The 15,362-nt window shown below is 37.4% G+C and overlaps 1 protein-coding gene across 1 annotated transcript in view; it reads right to left on the reverse strand.

Annotated features, from left to right (window-relative positions):
• Window positions 1–15,362, reverse strand: part of MSH3 (mutS homolog 3) — a gene marked incomplete at both ends in the record, with an annotated part of 149,954 nt that overhangs the window by 66,409 nt on the left and 68,183 nt on the right. The window contains 2 exons of the mRNA XM_084233471.1: window positions 1,211–1,379; window positions 2,040–2,227. Coding sequence (XP_084089597.1) covers window positions 1,211–1,379; window positions 2,040–2,227 — 357 coding nt within the window. The remainder of the gene's footprint in view (window positions 1–1,210; window positions 1,380–2,039; window positions 2,228–15,362) is intronic.

The following is a 15,362-nucleotide window of genomic DNA, read 5'->3' on the forward strand; positions in this document are numbered from 1 at the left end:
CCACACTGTAATGCCAGGTAGCCACTTTTTTATTATGTACCTTTTATATTAAGAAATTTTGATTATCTAATTCACAACAATTAAAATAGTGGTGCTACTGCAAGATCATAATTGCATAGTAAAACTGAAATATAAGTAAATATTTGGTTTTCCTATTGGGGGAAAACAATCATTTTTCTGTTTTATAGAGCTCTATGTGGACACAGCATGAAGTGTCTGTGTAAATATAACATCTTAATAATTTTAATCAAAAGACAGGCTGACTTAATCAATGGTCTATATGACAGGAGACTAATAAATATTTTCATAAAGATTATAGCTCACTACAGTCTCATATTTCAAATAATCATGCAAGTCACTCTTTTGGCTAAATATGTAAATATGTAAAAGTCTGATTTGAAATTAAACTTTTCCCCACTAGAAAAATATCTACTTTTTAAAATTCCAACCAAAGGGTTGGAAAGTTGATAAAATGTTATTGTTATAGAAATTACTCATAAACTTCTTAATTTGCTATTTTAATAAAGTAGAATTCCACGTCTCTTCAGTTGGAATCTGTATTTTAATACACAGATGCAGAAGTAGCACGCATGCCTCAAGACTCAGAATAGGACCAAGAAGTGTAAGAACATTTAAAAAGCATACTTCTTGATTTCTATTCAATATTAATATAAAACTTTAAACAGAAGTACAAACACCAAAAAGTGATAGCATCCCCAAAATTTACCAAATATATGACACCACAGTTATGTGTGAGCATTATACATTAGGGGAAACTCACTAAGGCCTTCACTATAATTTTTCATTTTTTTTAGCAGTTATAATCCTAACTTTAGAAGGAAGCCCTGCCATTTCATCACTGTATGATACAATCATACATGATTCACTTTGTATCATTTCATTATCTGTAAGACCAACTTCGTTCTCCTGGGGTTCAGGGTAAATGAATTCTGTAAATTATTACTCATAATAGTCATGCTTTTTTTATAATATAATTTCATTGAACAACATTAAAGCACATGTAACATTAAATTGTAAGATTAAAGTAAATAAACAAAACAGTTATTAAAAATGATCTTACCCAGAGTAAATCAACATATTCCCAAGGAAAATTAAAAATGTAATTTCAACCTACGCTCAAATTTTAATCTACATTTTAAAATATTTTTTCTATTTGAGGAAAATTAATGCAATATAGCTTTGACATTACCTCCTGTCCTGATACTGTCACATACTGGATAGAAGGATTTTTTAGTATTTTTCGTATTTCTTGCAAATGTATTTGGATTTTGTCAGTAACTTCTTTAATTTCATCTTTCCTCTTTTTTATTAAAGGGAAATCAGAAAGATCTTTGAACAATTCAGTTTTATCACCAATTCTAAAAAATAAAAAGTACAAATACATAAATTGGAACATTAATTATACCAGTCATCAAATAGTTTTCACAGAATGATTGAAGACCAAAGGGTTGGAAGTCAGGAAAACAAAGTTCTAATTTTAGCTCTGCATTTATGGGTAAGCTTCTTAATCTCTTGGAAGACAGTCAAAATTACTCTAACATCATTTTCTTTTGCAGAGTCATGACTCTCGCAGTGAAACCAAGAGATAAAATTATTTGCTATTTGCCCATTTGAAATAAACACAAGTATAAATTCTGAGAGTTCTTTGTGGAATGAACTGCAAAATAAGTAACTATCTTTTAAAACTTTTATAAATTTGCTCCTGCAGTTTCTAAGACCAACCATCTGACACCCATTTTAAAATAATAAACTACTACTTCTTACACCACATTGACTTTATCATTATATCATCTGATACTTGGGAAAATAGTACATCTGTCCTAAATGATGGAACTGCCTACATTTTAGAGAACAGTATTACCTCCAGCTATAATACAGAGCTTTCCATATCTAATCACATTTCTAATTTCACATGCAAATTCTGCCACTACTTCTAGTGAAGCTAGAATCCACACACCAAATGGCAACTTTATTAGATGATTTTCACTGCTGCAAAGAACAAAAGGTCTGCTACTTACTTGGCAGCCTGTTCATTAAGTATCTTTAAGTAATGCTCCACTGGACTGAGAAATTCAGGAATTTCTAAAATCGATGTCTGGAGCACATCTGATTGGACATGGGAATTAACAGCAGGTACTAATGCTTGAAATTCTGACTTCACATGACAAAGAGTTTTGACAATCAAGAAGAACTCTTGGGTAGAACACTGAAAATAGAAATTTTTTTTAGTTACATAGCATAAGACACATGAAAATGAAGTTTAATTAGTATTCTTTTAAAGTTAGAATTAGAATAAAATTAGATTTTAATTTATTTTACAAACAAGCTAATTAAAAGTGTTGATAACATCTAAACATTAAGTAAACAGTTTAAATACTTCATAAAATACTATATTAAAGCTATAAAGAAAATCCTTCCAGCCAGGGATAGTAAAGTCAATACATGTCCTATATGTTTTCATTTTAAAAAATATACTGACAACATAGCAAAAATACAGTAAACAATGTCAGAATTACACAGGATAATTCTAAGGAAATATCTCCAAGACATGAATAGACTGATATGGAATGCTACAATTTCAATATATATTAAATATACATATGTTTATATGATAAACATATAGGTATTTATACAATATATTTAGTGATTGTTTATATGCATTATTCCATAGAAATTAAAATATAAAAACAAAATTTCTGTAAGGGTACATAATATATAAGTTTATCTCTGGATAGTATGTATAGAGAAGGGTGGCAGATGCAGACATTTTTACTCTTTTTTTTATGCCCTTCTATACTGTTATAATTTTTAGCATGAACAATTTTTACATTGGAGCTTTTGATAAAGAGAGTACACTGAACAACTTCGCTCTTTTTGAAACTACAAAGGCTGTCTTAAAAAGCATAAAATCACAAAAATAATGAGGAAAAAATGGCAACATCTTAAAAGTTATAAAGTAAATGTAAAAGTTGTAGCTGATTTAGAAAAAGAGAAATACTTGCATCTTAAACTAGCTGTGAGGATAACAAGGACCCAACTCGAATTACAGAAAGAATCTTAAAAGACTCAGGAACTGGTGGCATACATTATCTTTGGAGGGAGAAGCTAGGTGGGAGGAGAGAAAGTGATTATTTGAAAATGATTTAAAAAGCAACTAAATCCCTCAAAACTCCCTATTCCTCTCCATACCATTGAACAACCACCACTCTTCCACCCTACAAAAGAGTATTTTTATTCTCTGGCACAGTGAGTATCACCAAAAACAAGGAATTAAAGGAAAGGCTGGCAAACCGAATGCTGAGATTCCCATTTTTTCCTATACAGCCCCCAGAATATTGTCAGCCAGTCATGAGGCTGATAGAGTCCATGGGGAATCTCACAAGCCCAAGAGGAAAATTCTAGCCATACTGTAACAGGAATTTTCCCAACAAATGGACCAGCTAGTTCACTCTAGAGTTGACCTCATATTTTGCAAGGCACATTCCACTATGTAGACCATACTATAGGCTTTCACACTTAAAAAGAAAATCAAACATCAGATAAAAAATTCTAACATGAAATGCACAGACCAAAACAATCAATCAACAGAAAATGAAGGGAATTATAAGCCAACATTGCCACAATAAAAATTTACCTTAATCACACACACACACACACATATATACACACACCCTAGCAGAAATAGAGCCTTTACAGGTAGAAGAAAACTTCCAAAAGCATAATAATATCCTGTTACATTTTTACAGAGAATATTGCAACTATGAAACCAAAATGGGATGCTGTGTTTTTAAAAAAGGAAAAGTCAGAGAAAAGCAACAGATTCTTGGAAATTAAACTATACTGATAGAAAAACTCCAACAGAGTAAGTGGAAGATAAAGGTAATGAAATTTCCAAGAAGATAAAACAAAAATGAAGAGACAAAAAATAGTGAAGAAAGTTAATCAGTCCAGGAGATTTCAATCAATTCCAATAACACAGTTGTAGAAAAAAAATCATCGAAATGTAAATCACAAGAATTTCACAGAATTTTAGGATTTACCTTGCCAGATTCAAATATCCCAGTATAACACATGAAAACAGAACCCAATCAAGGTGAATCATCATGAAATATTAGAACATTGGGAACAAAGAGAAAATCAACTTAGATTAGAGGTGGAGAGGGAGAAAGACAAGGAAAAATAAGTCACATGAAGATGAGGAATCAGAATGACTTCATACTACTTAACAATAGCAATAGAAGGGCCTCCCCTGGTGGCACAGTTGTTGAGCCTGGGCTGCAAAGCTGCCCGCAGCCTCTGCAGCCCAGGTTCGATCCTGGGCCGCTGGGTGAGGGTCTCACATGGCGCGCAGACCTCTCCTGCCGCGCCCGCTGCTCCCCTCAGCAGTGTATTTCATTACTCTGCCTGTTCTGTTCCCAGCTCTGGCTCTGGTGAATTCTCTTACCCTCCCGCGCTTCTGACTGTACCCAGTGCTTGTATAAATAAATAAATAAATCTTTAAAAAAAAAATAGCAATAGAAGCTAGAAGATAATTGAGTACCACAAAGCTGTGAAGGAAAATAATTTTGTAACTAGAATTTTACATTCAGTAAACCATCAACCAAATGTGAAAGAAAGAGGAAAATGACATTTCCAGACATCAATGTTTCAAAGTATTTATTTCTATTACCCATATCAGGATGCCTCTAGAAGATGTACTCTACACCAAAGTGAAGTTGAATAAACCAGGAGGAAGACATGAAATACAGAAATCTCATGATTCGGTTTAAAGGAAGTAAAAGAAATCTCAAAAGGTAGTCACATAACAATTATAGAGGGTAACCAGTTCACACCAGATTTTACCATAAGGTTCAAGAAAATAAAATTAATAGGATAGTTGATGAAAATAAATTTGACATGAGTGGATTATTTAAGGTTGAGTTAATGATAAGTACACAAAATTAGTATATATAAAATAGATTAATGCTAACATACTTACAAAAGCAATTATTAACTACAAGGAATGAAGTTAATTATGCAGAAAATAAAACTCAGATGCAAATGAACAAAAGCTGAGTTCAAAGTGTATCATAAAATACCTCTTCTGCAGAAAGTCTACTGTATGCCAGGAAAGCTGTATACATGAAGCTAGATTGTTTAAATAAAAGTGAAATCTATGGGGCCTCCTTGGTGGCACAAGAGTTAAGACACAACCTATGAAGCTAACTTCAGCCACTGCAGCACAAGTTCAATTCCCTGCCAGCCAGGGAGCAACCTACATGGTGCAGCAGACCTCTCCTGACTCGCCCTGCTGCTCCCCTCAGCAGTGTACTTCAGTCAATCTGCTTGTTCTGTTTCCTACTCTATCTCTGGTGAATCCTCTCACCCCCTCCCCCCCACACCTCTGGCCTGTACTCCAGCTCTTGTATGCATAAATAAATAAATAAATAAAATTGAAGTCTAGGAAATTGTTGCCCAATAGTTGAAACATTCTAACAAAAGTGAAGAGCCAAAAATAAACATTTTCAACAAAATTTCAGAAAATCTCTTATAATTACTGTAATTTGAGAAGCAAGAAAAATTGAGTTTTCATATTCAGATATGACATAAAGTTTAATTCAACAACAGAAGCAGAGTGAAAAACTAAGTGCTTTGAAAAGCAGTGGTGAGAGTGGACATCCTTGTCTTGTTCCAGATCTTAATGGAATTGCTTTCAGCTTTTCACCATTGAGAATGATATAATACTAGAAGTCCTAGCCAGAGCAATAAGACAAGAGAAAGACATACAAGAAATCCAAATAGGAAAAGAAGAAGTCAAACTATCACTATTTGCAGATGATATGATAATATACATACAGAACCCCAAAAACTCCACAGAAAAACTAATTCAACTCATCAATCAGTTGGTAAAGTGGCAGGATACAAAATCAACACGCAAAAGTCAGTAGCCTTCCTATACACAAACAATAAATCTGAAGAAGAAGAAATCAAAAAAACCATCCCTTTTTTTATTGAAACAAAAAAAAATCAAATATTTGTGAATAAACCTAACAAAAGAGGTAAAGGACCTATACAAAGAAAACTATAAAACACTGTTAAAAGAAATAGAAGAAGACACAAAGAAATGGAAAGACATCCCCTGCTCATGGATTGGAAGAATAAACATTATTAAAATGGCCATCCTTCCAAAAGCAATATACAGATTCAATGCTATTCCAATCAAAATTTCAATGTCATTCTTCAAAGAAATAGAACAATTATTGATGAAATTCATATGGAATCACAAAAAACCCCGAATAGCCAAAGCTCTCCTGAATAAAAAAGAAGGGAATGGAGGCATCACACTCCGAGACTTCAAACTATACTACAAAGCCATAATCATCAAAACTGCATGGTATTGGAACAAGAACAGACATACAGACCAATGGAATCGAATAGAAAATCCAGAAATAAACCCACAGATTTATGGTCAACTAATCTTTGACAAAGGAGCAAAGACTATGCATTGGAGCAAAGAAAGTTTGTTCAATAAATGGTGCTGGGAAAACTGGGTCGCTACATGCAAAAGAATGAAGCTTGACCACTACCTCACACCATACACAAAAATCAACTCAAAATGGATTAAAGAACTAGACATAAGACCTGAAACCATAAAGTATATAGAAGGAAATACAGGCGAAACACTACGTGATCTACACATCAAAGACATCTTTACAGACAGTTCACCCAAAGCAGTGATAGTGAAGGCAAAAATAAACAGCTGGGACTACATCAAATTAAAGAGCTTCTGCACAGCAAAAGAGACAATAACAAAAACAAAGAGAAACCCCACCAACTGGGAGAACGTTTTTGCACACAACACTAATGATAAAGGACTGATCACAAAAATCTGCAAAGAGAGGGGCGGAGCAACATGGCGACGAGGAGGTGCTGCGAGTAAGATCGCCCATTAAAAAAAGTTAATAGGGAGGAAAAGCGGCAGGTCCCAGTGAGAACTGGGACACGGAAGATAAACGGGTGACTCCAGCAAACTACCCGAAGAAGAAAGTGGCCATAAAAGAGGACTAGAAGGGAGGGAAGCGCAGAACCCTGCTCCCCTCCCCCGCCCACAGAGGCGGCACTCTCCGACCGGCAGAGAGGAGGAAAACAACAAACCAAAATGGCCAACAAGAACAAACGACACAGCAAGCAGCAAGTGGGACTGTGAGTGGAAAGGAACTATTGCAGCCACCACACCCCGTGAACGGGAGCTGAGGCGAACCCTGCAGGATTCGCCAGGGCGGTGAGCTAACGGCTCCGGGCGCCATTAGAGAAGAACAAAGACCCCGGGAGACACGCACACAGCCCGGGCTGCCGGTAAGCTTGCGCGCTTGAAAAGCAAGTGCAGACCGGGATTGTGGCTGCCCAGGTCCCCGCGCCTGCGACCTAGGCTTGCGGGGAGACGACCTAGGCTTGAGGGGAGACGCACGGAGGTCCTCACTGAGGTGAAGGTCCCTCCCTGAGTAAGCAGGAACCAGGCGCCCAGGCAAGGGAGCGGAGCAAAAGGCGCCATTCCCGCGCCACTGAACTGGGCTACAGCCCACGTCCTGGAACTGAGGGCTTTGAACTGAGACCCGGGGCACGAAAACTCGGGGCGTGGGTTCACCACGACGGTGGGGCACAAGGCAGACACAGCACCCCAAAGCTGTTGAGGTGTACCCTACCATTCCCGCTCTGTTCCCTGTCCCACGGGGTGGAGGGAGGCAAAAAACAGCCCCCCAAGGACAATAGGAGAGATCTCTGGCGCCACCTAGAGACCAGGAAAAAAAAAGTCACTAACACCCCATAGAACAGGAAATTCCTTAAGACTGCTTGAAAAGGGCAGAAGGCTTCTGGAGGACCCAGTGGCCAGCCGGGAAGTTATTCCACGCCAGGCCCCTTCCGACCAGCAGTCTGAGCCCACAGAAGGAGCAGGCACCCACGTCCGGGGCAGACCGGGTGCGCAGAAGAGTGTGCCTGAAACCGGAGGCGCAGGGACTGCATCCCGCTTCGCCATTTGGGAACAGGGACATTTCTTCAGTAAAAACTGCCTAAAACCAGCAGAAAGCTCCCCCAGAAGACAGAGATGGCTCCTGGAAGAGCCAGAGGGGAGCGGAGAAGTTCACCCAAGAGGCCAGTCAGTCCGAGCAACACAGTGTCCCAACGCATACGACAAATTAGAAAACAGACAGTAGGGAGTAGAAGAACCACACGCAACCTAACAACTGCTCAGGAAAGAAGCACACCACAAAAAGAAAACCACTTCCCAGATTGCAACGACAGCAACTTGGAAGAACTTCTGAGCCTTCCAGAAAGAGAATTAAAAATTGCCATGATTAAAAAAGTGATAGATCAGAAGAAGGAAATTGAGTCCCTAAAGAGGGAAAACAATGGTCAGAAGAATGAAATTGAGTCCCTAAAGAGGGAAGTAAAAGAAATGCAGGAGATCAAAGAATTAATGGAGGAACTAAAGAACTCCGGGAAAAGCAAGGAAAGCAGAATAGATGAAATGGAATAACGAATAAGTTCTCTTGAAGACACAGAAATAAAAAGAACCAAAACAGAAAAGGAAAGAGAAGTACGAAGGAAAAAGAATGAAGAAAGACTTCGGGAACTATCTGACTCCATGAGGAAAAGAAATATAAGAGTTATAGGAATCCCAGAAGGAGAGGAGAGAGATGTAGGAACAGAGAAAATATTCCAGGAGATAATTGAAGAGAACTTCCCAAATGCGAAGAAGGAGCTGAAAATTGATATACAAGAAGCAAGAAGAACACCAAACTTCCACGACGAAAGGAAAAACACAGCAAGACACATAATAGTAAAGCTCCCAAGAATCCAGGACAAGGAAAAAATAATGAAGCTGACAAGAGGGAAGAAACAGATAACATTCAAAGGAAAACCAATCAGGCTGACATCAGACTTCTCTGAAGAAACACTACGGGCAAGGAGAGAGTGGAGGGACATAGTCAACAGACTCTAAGAAAACAGATGCCAATCAAGAATACTCTATCCAGCAAAGGTCTCTTTCCTCCATGAAGAAAGAATATGGACCTTCCCAGACAAAGGGAAACTCCGGAATTTCATTACGAATAAACCCCCACTCCAAAAAATACTACAAGGAATCCTAAAACCAGAACCTCAGAGGGACGAATAACAACGAAAGAAGACCAAAAAAAAAAAAAAAAAAGTTATTAAAAGAATAAATAAAATCAAAGGAAAGACAAACATAATGGCAAATACAGATGCTAACATATCAATATTAACTCTAAATGTAAATGGACTAAACTCTTCAATAAAAAGACACAGAGTTGCAGCCTGGATTAAGAAACAAAACCCAACCTTTTGCTGTCTCCAGGAAACACATTTAACTACAAAAGATAAAAATAGGCTCAAAGTCAAAGGATGGAAAACAATCTTACAAGCAAATGGGCCAAAAAAGAAAGCAGGAACAGCTATACTTATATCAGATAAAACAGACTTCAAACTCAAAAAAATAAAAAGAGACCCCAATGGTCACTACATTATGATTAAGGGGACAATACTTCAAGAAGAAATAACACTCATTAACATATACTCACCAAACGAAAGAGCACCAAAATATATCAGACAACTGTTGTCCTCTCTGAAAACAGACATCAGAGAAAACACATACGTAGTGGGAGACTTCAACACACCACTATCAACAATGGATAGATCAACAAGACAAAAAATAAGTAAAGAAACTAAAGCTCTAAATAAGGACCTAGAGCATTTGGGCTTAACAGACATCTATAAAACACTAAACCCCAAAAAAACGGAGTACACATTTTTCTCAAGCGCACACGGATCATTCTCCAGGATCGATCACATACTAGGGCACAAGACAAACATCAACAGATACACCAAGATTGAAATCATACCAACCATCTTTTCTGACCACGAAGGCATCAAACTAGAAATAAATCATAAAAAGAAGGCAAGGAACTATCCTACCTCATGGAGATTAAAAGCCACACTACTGGAAGACCACTGGGCTAACGAGGAGATCAAAGAAGAAATTAAAAAATTCTTTGAATTGAATGACAAGGAGGACACCAATTTCCTAAATGTATGGGATGCAGCAGAAGCAGTAATAAGAGGAAAATATATAGCAATAGAAGCTCACATCAAAAAACAAGAAAGAACTCAAAGAAACAACCTAATCTCGAAGCTCAAAGATCTAGAAAAAGAACAACCAAAAAACCCCAAAACCATCAGAAGAAAAGAAATAATAAAAACCAAAGCAGAAATAAATGAAATTGAAACTAAAAAAACAATCCAAAAGATCAATGAAACCAAGAGCTGGTTCTTTGAAAAAATAAATAAAACAGACAAACCCCTAGCCAGGCTCACAAAGGAAAAAAGGGAGAAAGCACAAATACACAGGATCATAAATGAAAGAGGAGAAATCACAACGGACACAGCAGAAATCAAAAGAATAATCAGTAACTACTATGAACAGTTATATGGAAACAAGTTCAACAATCTAGAGGAGATGGACAAATTCATACAACTCTACAATCACCCAAAGCTAGATAAAGAAGAAATAGAACACCTAAACAGACCAATTACAAGCAGCGAAATTGAAATGGTAATCAAAAACCTCCCCAAAAACAAAAGCCCAGGACCTGATGAATTTACAAATGAATTCTACCAAACATTCAGAGACGAATTAGTGCCTATCCTTCACAAACTGTTCCAAAAAATTGAGAAGGAAGGGACAATACCAAACACGTTCTATGAAGCCAATATTACACTAATACCAAAACCGAATAAGGACAACACAAAAAAGGAAAACTATAGGCCAATCTCCCTAATGAACACTGATGCAAAAATCCTCAATAAAATTTTAGCTATCAGAATCCAACAATGTATCCATAAGATAATTCACCACGACCAAGTTGGATTCATTCCAGGGGCACAAGGATGGCTTAACATCCGAAAATCAATCAACGTTATCCAACACATCAACAAAAAGAAATATAAAAACCATATGATAATATCAATAGATGCTGAGAAAGCTTTCGACAAAGTGCAACACCCATTCATGATAAAAGCCCTTGAAATTCTTGGGATACAAGGAACATACCACAACATCATAAAGGCCATCTATGACAAGCCAACAGCCAGTATCATTCTCAATGGTGAAAAGCTGAAAGCAATTCCATTAAGATCTGGAACAAGACAAGGATGTCCACTCTCACCACTGCTTTTCTCACCACTGCTTTCACTCTGGAAGTCCTAGCCAGAGCAATAAGACAAGAGAAAGACATCCAAGGAATCCAAATAGGAAAAGAAGAAGTCAAACTATCACTATTTGCAGATGATATGATAATATACATAGAGAACCCCAAAATCTCCACAGAAAAACTAATTCAACTCATCAATCAATTCAGTAAAGTGGCAGGATACAAAATCAACACGCAAAAGTCAGTAGCCTTCCTATACACAAACAATAAATCTGAAGAAGAAGAAATCAAAAAAACCACCCCTTTTATTATCGAAACAAAAAAAATCAAATATTTGGGAATAAATCTAACAAAAGAGGTAAAGCACCTATACAAAGAAAACTATAAAACACTGTTAAAAGAAATAGAAGAAGACACAAAGAAATGGAAAGACATCCCCTGCTCATGGATTGGAAGAATAAACATTATTAAAATGGCCATCCTACCAAAAGCAATATACAGATTCAATGCTATTCCAATCAAAATCTCAATGGCATTCTTCAAAGAAATAGAACAATTATTGATGAAATTCATATGGAATCACAAAAAACCCCGAATAGCCAAAGCTCTCCTGAAAAAAAAAGAAGGAAATGGAGGCATCACACTCCCAGACTTCAAACTATACTACAAAGCCATAATCATCAAAACTGCATGGTATTGGAACAAGAACAGACATACAGACCAATGGAATCGAATAGAAAATCCAGAAATAAACCCACAGATCTATGGTCAACTAATATTTGACAAAGGAGCAAAGACTATGCACTGGAGCAAAGAAAGTTTGTTCAATAAATGGTGCTGGGAAAACTGGGTCGCTACATGCAAAAGAATGAAGCTTGACCACTACCTCACACCATACACAAAAATCAACTCAAAATGGATTAAAGAACTAGACATAAGACCTGAAACCATAAAATACATAGAAGGAAATATAGGCGAAACACTATGGGATTTGCACATCAAAGACATCTTTACAGACACATCACCCAAAGCAGTGATAGTGAAGACAAAGATAAACAGCTGGGACTACATCAAATTAAAGAGCTTCTGCACAGCAAAAGAGACAATAACAAAAACAAAGAGAAACCCCACCAACTGGGAGAACATTTTTGCACCCAACACTAATGATAAAGGACTGATCACAAAAATCTGCAAAGATCTGATGAGACTCAACAACAACAAAGAAAAAAATCCAGTCAAAAAATGGACAGAGGAGCTAAAAAGAAACTTCTCTGAAGAGGAAATGCAAATGGCCAACAGGCATATGAAAAAATGTTCAACATCACTTGTCATCCGGGAAATGCAAATCAAAACTACCATGAGATACCATTTCACACCAGTGAGAATGGCACATATTAAAAAAACTAGCAACAACAAATGTTGGCGAGGGTGTGGAGAAAAAGGAACTCTTCTGCACTGTTGGTGGGAGTGCAAACTGGTCCAACCACTATGGAGAGCTGTGTGGAGATTTCTGGACCTACTAAACATAGAGCTTCCATATGATCCAGCAATTCCACTCCTAGGTATTTACCCAAAGGACACAGAAACATCAATTCCAAAGAACACCTGCACCCCTATGTTTATAGCAGCACTGTTTACAATAGCTAAGCTTTGGAAACAGCCCAAATGCCCAAAAATAGATGACTGGATCAAGAAGATGTGGTACATATATACCATGGAATATTACTCAGCATTCAAAAAAGATAAACACATGCAATTTGCAGCAACATGGATGGCGCTGGAAGGGATCATGCTCAGTGAAATAAGCCAAAAAGAAAAAGAAAAATACCGGATGGTCTCACTCATAGCAGGAATCTAGAAAACTTAAATAAGGGACCAGGAAAATGAATATAAGAAAGTGAAAATCAAAATCAACAAAAAACTATGAATCAGAGACACTTTTTGGGGGGTGGGGGGCGGGAGGGGAAGGATTGGGGTCAGAATGGGGCGTTTGCAATTGTATGGGGGAATATAAAAATAAAATTTAATATTAAAAAAAAAAAATCTGCAAAGAGCTGATGAGACTCAACAACAACAAAGAAAATAATCCAGTCAAAAAATGGGCAGAAGAGCTAAAAAGAAACTTCTCTGAAGAGGAAATGCAAATGGCCAACAGGCATATGAAAAAATGTTCAACATCACTTGTCATCCGGGAAATGCAAATCAAAACTACCATGAGATACCATCTTACACCAGTGAGAATGGCACATACAAAAAAAAAACTAGCAACAACAAATGTTGGTGAGGGTGTGGAGAAAAAGGAACTCTTCTGCACTGTTGGTGGGAGTGCAAACTGGTCCAACCACTGTGGAGAGCTGTGTGGAGATTTCTGGACCTACTAAACATAGAGCTTCCATATGATCCAGCAATTCCACTCCTAGGTATTTACCCAAAGGACACAGAAACATCAATTCCAAAGAACACCTGCACCCCTATGTTTATAGCAGCACTGTTTACAATAGCTAAGCTTTGGAAACAGCCCAAATGCCCAAAAATAGATGACTGGATCAAGAAGATGTGGTACATATATACCATGGAATATTACTCAGCATTCAAAAAAGATAAACACATGCAATTTGCAGCAACATGGATGGCGCTGGAAGGGATCATGCTCAGCGAAATAAGCCAAAAAGAAAAAGAAAAATACCGGATGGTCTCACTCATAGCAGGAATCTAGAAAACTTAAATAAGGGACCAGGAAAATGAATAACTGTAAGAAAGTAAAAATCAAAATCAACAAAAAACTATGAACCAGAGACACTTTTATGGGGGCGGGAGGGGAGGGATTGGGGTCAGAATGGGGGGGCTGCAATTGTATGGGGAATATAAAAATAAAATTTATTATTTAAAAAAAAAAACAACAAAAACTAAGTGCTTTGCATTCAAATTCTAAGTGCCCAATGCAAGTTGTTCTCAAGTTTCTTAAGCAAAACAAGTCAATGGAGCTACCAAAACAACTAAGGATAAGGATAAGGAATCACTCATATTCAGTCCCATTTCTGACAGCAAACTTCTCTGTGGTAGGGAAGTTTAGAACAGTCACAAGGGCAGCGTAAGGCCATCACAGAACTGGTAGAAGCCAGCCTAAGTTCCATGCAAAAATGTAACTTTGAGCTTCTACAGTCTAGACAAGAATCATTCTCATCTACAAATTTCTGGAAACACTCTCCTTTCAACATTTACCAAGTGCTATTATCCTTTACATGTATTCACCAACCTTAGCAGTTATGTATTACTTTCTCACAAAACAGTTCTTTATCCAAATTAATATGAGTTCCTGTGATTAGTAGTATTTTCTAAGATATGAAAGTTCTACTATCAAAGGAAATGTTGATTTTATTTCAGGCTAGTCCCACTTGGTAGTCTCTATTATTATCATCATAAAAATATCTAATTTGTGCCTATTCCATGGCACTTTCCACAGAGCCATATGGTATAAGCTTACCACTTTCACAACATCCAGTGTTCCTTACCATATTATGAATTTTTTATAATTGGCACAAACTGTACCGAGGATAACATTCACCATTTGGTGCATACAGCAGAAGCTTATTTAGAGAAATCTAATGATAAAGAACAGACATGTGTTTGATGTCCTTCAAAAGCCAGTTAACTATAAAATTTGGTTTAAAGCACTGAGTCTTGGGCCTCCCCTGGTGGTGCAGGCGATTGAGCACCGCACTGTGAAGCTGCCCGCAGCCTCTGCAGCGCCGGTTTGATCCCCGGCTGCTCCCTGGCCACTTATGGAGGGTCCCACGTGGCGCGCAGACCTCTCCTGCCGCCCACTGCTCCCCTCAGCAGTGTACTTCATCAGTCTGCCTGCTCTGCTCCCCGCTCTGGCTCTGGTGAATTCTCTCACCTTCCCGCGCTTCTGACTGTACCCAGTGCTTGTATAAATAAATAAAAATAAATCTTTAAAAAAATAAATAAATAAAATGAATTAGATTCTATACCATATGATCTCACTTATATGTGAGATGGCTGCAGAAGCGAGGGCAGGAGGGAAAGAGTAATGTGGGTCAAACATGACAAACTTCTAGTTATAAACAAGTAAGTCTTGGGATAATGCACAGCACAGTTAGTAACACTATTGTA

Source organism: Talpa europaea (genome assembly GCF_964194135.1).
Source record: "Talpa europaea genome assembly, chromosome: 5".
NCBI classification, from domain to species: domain Eukaryota; kingdom Metazoa; phylum Chordata; class Mammalia; order Eulipotyphla; family Talpidae; genus Talpa; species Talpa europaea.